The following is a 6,662-nucleotide window of genomic DNA, read 5'->3' as shown; positions in this document are numbered from 1 at the left end:
TCCTCTACTCTCTCTTCCTCTACTCTCTCTCCTCTTCTCTCCGCGCCCGGCCACACAGCGCCGCTCCACACTTCTGATATTTGTTTACAGTTTTAATTGTTATTAACACAGCTGTATATTAAGTATGAGGGGCAAACCTGTATTTGTACCAGTGTTTCCATGGTAACTCTTCTATCGCGGCCGCCACGGTGAAGAACACAGAAGAAGTTATTGAATGCAACTAACTTCTGTTGGTAGAGTAACATCATGTGAGACGGGGCTGCTGGACCTGGACCTGGACCTGGACCTGACCAGAGATGTGACCCATGGCCAGAATATCATAGTTCATAAAAATGCAGCGCAGTGATGATGTACGCTATTTATTTCAGATTGCTAATTTTCATTTACATGTGTTGCACCTGTGTGTCTAAACAACTTCAACATAAGAAGAATGTAGTATAATATGGTTGTGAAAGCAGTTATAAATAGACAATAAAATATGTTTTGGTTAAAATCAACAAATAATCGTGAGAATAATTGTGATCAAAATATTGATCATAATAATCGTGATTATCATTTTGGCCATAATCGTGCAGCCCTACCCTTCGCCAGGCACCTTTACCCTTTTTCTTGATGGGGTGTAATCCTCCTGTTTCTGGGCGGATTCTTCTGTTGCCCCACACACACACACACACACACACACATAGGGTTGGGTCCTCTGTCCGGTGCAACTTCCTCTTCAGTTTCTAGTAATTTTTTAAAATTCACTTGTATGCCATTTAAGGCCTGAACTATTTTGATGACTGTGCATCAAGATGTCACCCAGAGTGCTTTTAATTTCCTCAATTTGACAGCACACAGCTCTTTTCCAACAAGCACATACACATATACTGTTATTAAAGTATTTCTACAATACTCTGGAACACCAAAAGCGGGAGGAAGCGTGGGTTAATATGTGCTTTTTTGGTGAACGGGTGTGCATTCAGCCTCTCCTGGGTCATGGTGTTTGAGAAAAGTTGTTATTCTTTTCAAGGTTGAGGAGCACCTCTCAGCTTCAGCCGGGGTCATGGGTATGGTAATGACTAGTTTTTGGAAAAGACTTCTCCGAGATTATTCTCCATGAACAGCTGGGATGGGTCCACAGCACCACGGCAGGCTTTGAACTTTGGTGGTTCCCATAGTGTGGCTTTGTTTCCCAAAACCACCATCATCATAAATGATCTGATAAGGATCTGGTATTTGTCTGTGGCCTTGTCAAACAGCTCTGGTTACAACAATCATTAATTAACCCTGAGATCATTGGTTACATGAGTTCTGTTAACGAGTAATTTCCAATCAGCTGTTCACACATAAACAGCTAATTAATAATGATAACATATATAATAATGATTTTGCTCAGAAATGTGGACGATGTTTAACATGACAGTGAATGGAGGAAGATTGGGAACTTGTGTTGCTTGAAATCTCGCTGAGCGAAAAGTATACTTCATATCGCATAAATGCACATTGGCTGAAACTAGACAAGAATACCTACGTTTTGATGTACAAATTAAATATCCATGAGAAGTTAGAATTGTTAGCGTGGGAGCAAGTTATAGAGAGCAAAGTAAGATCATTTTTTGAAGCGCTTCACTCTAGTGATGTCACTCCACACTCTACTTCACAGAATACAAAAATCCTGAAATGTTCACCATACTTAAACAGCTTTTTCACAAAAACTGTAAATATATCAATCTGAAAAGGGTAACAGTGAACAGCAGCAGATTGACCATCAGTACTTGGAGGACTTTTTAGATGTTATGTTATTGAAGTACACACTTCCAGCAAATTTGTCACAATAAAAGCGTACCTGTAAAGAAAGAGGTATGTACATTGTTGTTGGAATCATTTTAATGTTTGTGTATTCTCCACAGTGAGTATCTTTAGGCCTACTTTTGGTACTTTGAGTATATGGTAGAGTCTTCAATTAGACCTGCATTAGGCCAATGAGCTCTGGGCTGCCTATAAACCAATGTCCAATACATTGTACATGAATATTATTCACAAATATAGAATTATTTGCCCCTTTAGAGAAAACATGAGTCAGTAAGTCAGGGCCAGACACTGTTTGTGACAACATGTCTTTATTTTAATGCTTATTAATTATATGATGAAGGAAAAAAGATGAATAAGAACCCAACACACCAGAAACTCCTCTGGTATCACAGAACGTTCTGACAACATTTGGACTTTTATTTTTTCTATTTGGACATTTTGGATGAGAAGATGGTCACCACTCCTGTCTGGTAGGTGGATGTTGTTACCTTCAGACAGCGCTGACAGACAATACTCAGGAAACTAAACTGGAAAAGATCTTTTATGGATTTCATTTTCTGTTATTTATAGATTAAAAGTCCAATAACTGATTGTTTCTGATGTTAAAACCCAAATGAGAACCGTTGGATGACGTGAGAAGTGAGTGTGTGAGCGGAGATTAGAGATGAGCTGTAGAGAGATCATGATGGGGGGGGGGCTCACAGGCTCTTGGAGCACAGGAAAGGAAATTTGTCGGCGCATGACTGGTCGTTCCAGTTCATTCCTGTAGAGAGAGATTTAAGAGTTTTAACATTTTATCTTTCAGACTGGAACATATGACCACCTGCTATAGGTTTAGAGATCATCTTTGGATCATCATGTTTATTTAAAAGACAATATGTTTCATATGTTGTTGTTTTTTACCCTCATGCACCATCTCAAGACAGTGCTCCTTTCCACCGTGGTTGTTAGGCTCCCCCTTATTCCAGCGTTTGAAGTCTAATGTGGATCCGTCAGACCACATCCACACGCCCTCCTGAGGAGAAAGATCGGTTCAAAGGAAAATCAGAAGAGGATCCTTTTTCTGTTTCATTTAGTCATTTTCCTCTTTCTGTTAATTTCTTTCATCAAATTTTATTTTCTCAATAGCTCAGAGACGAGTGACATCACTTCCTGTGATGATTAAAGTCTCACCTGCACTGAGTCAAAGCCTCCGATCCAGGTCCGTTTGTATTCACCGCTCACTTGGTTAATGAAGGTTTTGAGGAACACCTGTTCCTCTTCTGAGTGGACTGAAGCCAGATGTCCACCGGCGGCCTTGCAGAAGTTCTTATGGAGACAATATAACAGGTTAAAATCATTTAAGAAAAAAATATAAACCTAATCACGAGATGACCGACATGCAATCTCAGGACATCTCATTATAATACTGACAGACCTTTGAACAATGCAGGACTTGTACTGTAACAGAGTATTACTACTTTTAGAGACTTAAATCCCCACCAAAACAGTCCCAGAAGTTGTGGCCATAGTCATTTTTATCTCCTGTCATAACTACCATGACCACTAGAAATCTAAATATAGGTCAGGACAGTCTGGATAGTACTGCTGCACCTCGGCATCGATCCAACTCTTTCCCTGGAAGTTGAAACTGAAACAGCGAGAGCCGAACTGAGTCCAACCAGGAGGACAGGGACCTAAAGGAGACAAAGGTAGACTCTTGTTATGTAGCAGTTTGTATTTTTGTTGTGTATATGTGTGCCTCCTCCCATGATGACCACATAAAAAAATATTTCTTTTGATTTAAAGCAAGGAACTAATGTGCGACGCAACATTCTACACGGGTAAATTAGAGCGACGCACCCAAATATTGTGCCCTGCCACGCCCACATGTGGTGCTGCTCGGTGGAGAGAGAAGCTCCAATTTCTCCTGTTGCAAGAACCCAAGGTGAGAGAAACCATTTCATCTCGCAAGTGACTTGTTGTTCTTGCACCTACTGTAACCATGTTCCTGTTGTTCCTCACACCGAGCACGAGATCAAGTTACAAAATGTCTTAATCATATCTAAACAAACATGTAGATGCAGATGTCCAAATGTCAGAATCCGTGCTAGGTCTACACAACGTTGTGATGTTAACACGTAACTCCATCCGTCTTGGGTTGTTGCATTGCTACAAATACATTTGTGTAAAGTAATCGACAGGTTTTATAGTAATATCCACCTGTATTTTATATTTAGTACATATCCAGCTGTAAATCTTGTAAACAATACTAGTTATCTATATATTATATTACATTCATAGGACAATTGTATGTGTAAAATTCTGTTTAAAATGGTATTTATTTCTATATTTATTCAGTACATATCCATGTCCTGCACTTATGGAACCAGTGTATATCCTGCACCTGCTGCTATTAGACTTCTGGTTAGACCCAGACTGTATTTTGTTGCCTTGTACCCGTTTAATGACAATAAAGTTGAATCTAATCTAATCTAATCTAATTCATAAATGTAATGCATGCTTGTATGTTTTTTTCTTCCAATAGTTATAATAGTTTTTTCTTCTAATCACAAATAAAGTGAGAAAAACAGCAGCGAGAGAAACAAATTTAGGGATTGAAGAGCAGGAGGAGGGAGAGCCAGAGGAGTCGGGGGAGTTAGGAGAGAGGGCATGAGATGAAAGTGAGGATGAGGAGGATGAAGAAGAGGGTGAGGAGGAAGAAAACATACAGGGGCAGAGAGGAACCGCCAGAGGGACAGCAAGTGGATCCATGTGGATCAAGTACTGCATCAGGTTTGTGATGAAGAAGGTTCTTACTATGTTCAAAGCAGTGCAATTACAATTTCATTGTAGGTCTGCTGTGTCCTTAAAATGCCGGAAAACTCTTTCTGTGTCAATATGGCTCATACTTGGCCTACGTTTGTAGGTATACATGCATGAAGTGGTATGCATAAGTTTAGGAGTCCATGCTGAAGTTGACTAAAAAGAGGAATTAAAAAAATAAATCTTTTGGAAATGGATCTTAATGCCTTAATTAAAAAGAGAAATCCAACCTTTAGGGACACCATTATTTTTATGAATAATGTATCATAAATAAATGTTTCTCCTTAAAATACAGGGGCATAATATATGTACTTATATATATACATAATATACTTATGCCCCTGTATTTTAAGGAAGAAAATGTATTTATTTACGATACATTATTCACTCACAGAGAAAATTGGTGTCCTTTAAGATTCTGAGAAGAAGGAGACGCACACACACAACAACAAAAAATACAAACCCCAACGTAACACTGTAGGAACAAACCAGTCAAATACAATCAGAGCAACGAGTCCGAGATCCTGGACTGACCTGGGCAGCAGGAGTTAGTTTCTCCACAACACTGTGAAACACAAGTAATCGGATTACAGGACTACTCTACTTAACTTTATTTATACATCATCTTTGATACAAACATGCAGCCCAACGTGCTTCATAGAACAAACTTATCTAATATTTCAGCTTCCAGTTTGCACTCAGCCTACATTAAAACTAGTAACATTATTAAATCCCTGTCTCATAATCTTACAGGCTGGGAAACCACTGCATTACACTGCATGAACAACACATGGAGTTGTTTTTAAATTAATAGTTGCATAGTTTTTACTTACAGATGCAGCCGACAGTCCGATGGACAAACAGAGCAACGCAGAAATCAGAAAGCCTGACGCCATCTTGGAAAGACGCTCAACAAAGTCAACACAACACACAACTATTCAATATCAAACTATATTTATATATATATATATATATATATATATATATATATATATATATATATATAATATATTATTTTTGTAACAAAGTCAACACACTGCAGACAATGAATGATGGGATCAGTGAGCCATTCATAAAATAGTATCCAGCTACTTATTAGTGTGTAGTAGTAGTAGTAGTAGTAGTAGTAGTAATAGTAGTTTATTTGAACATGTAAAACCTTAAAATAAACATATATCCATACATTCATGCATACATACATATATATAATTAAATGACAGATAAATAAGGTCATGGACTTCCCATGTTCAGAAAGGATTAAGAAGAAGTTCATGAACAACTTCTCAGGTCCGACCCCCTTTCTCTACTTTATCCTTTAGGAAATACAAAATCTTCTGCTTCACTTATTACAAACATAGACACACACACACACACACACACACACACACACACACACACACACACACACACACACACACACACACTGGTTTTGTTTCTTTTCTTCCCTTTCTTCTTCTTTCTATACCTTCTATAGCAGATTAAATAATAACACATCCATACTAGACTTAGTATATAGATATAATAGTATATAGATGCCAATGTTATATAATAAAGATATTTAAAATATAGATTCATATTTAAAGTGGAGTATAATTACCTTTTCTGAGGTGATGATTGGTTGACAGAGGAGACGGTCACTGATAGAAAATCTGCTCTTTATATAGTTTATCACAAGGTCCGCATCCTGCAAGATCCCTGCAAGTCCCCCCCGACACACCCTCCTTACTATAGCCAGTGTACATAAAATAACCATAAAACTTATTTGACTTATGAAGTGTTGTGTAATCTCCGATATTGTAACCTGATAACGTGTTTGAGTTGCTGCTCGACGTGGTGAAAGGAAGAAGGAAACATGAACAAACTGCAGCTACATACTGGTACTTTACTCGGATATTCCCTTATTACGCCACTTCATACTTCTACGTTTATTGACACTTTCAATTACAAAATGATATGAAGCCTTGCTAATACTACTAATGCATAAATAGCATAAGTTCTATGCAAATTCATATCTGTGTAATAGTTAATATTTAATACTTTTGATATAACGATAACTGTGCAAT

At 37.9% G+C, this 6,662-nt stretch overlaps 1 protein-coding gene across 1 annotated transcript; it reads right to left on the bottom strand.

Moving 5' to 3' along the window:
• Window positions 1-2,470: 2,470 nt before the first annotated feature.
• Window positions 2,471-6,230, bottom strand: LOC116679140 (galactose-specific lectin nattectin-like). The gene is made up of 6 exons (XM_032508833.1): window positions 6,197-6,230; window positions 5,433-5,495; window positions 5,134-5,164; window positions 3,388-3,470; window positions 2,968-3,102; window positions 2,471-2,809 (listed from the first exon to the last, which is right to left on the bottom strand). The coding sequence occupies exons 2-6, from the start codon at window positions 5,493-5,495 to the stop codon at window positions 2,660-2,662; spliced, it is 462 nt and encodes a 153-aa protein (XP_032364724.1). The 5' UTR covers window positions 6,197-6,230; the 3' UTR covers window positions 2,471-2,659.
• Between the last annotated feature and the right edge of the window lie 432 nt (window positions 6,231-6,662).

The sequence above is a fragment of the Etheostoma spectabile genome, unplaced genomic scaffold (assembly GCF_008692095.1).
Source record: "Etheostoma spectabile isolate EspeVRDwgs_2016 unplaced genomic scaffold, UIUC_Espe_1.0 scaffold00009542, whole genome shotgun sequence".
In the NCBI taxonomy this organism is placed as follows: Eukaryota; Metazoa; Chordata; class Actinopteri; order Perciformes; family Percidae; genus Etheostoma; species Etheostoma spectabile.
This window is presented reverse-complemented; position numbering and strand designations above follow the sequence as displayed.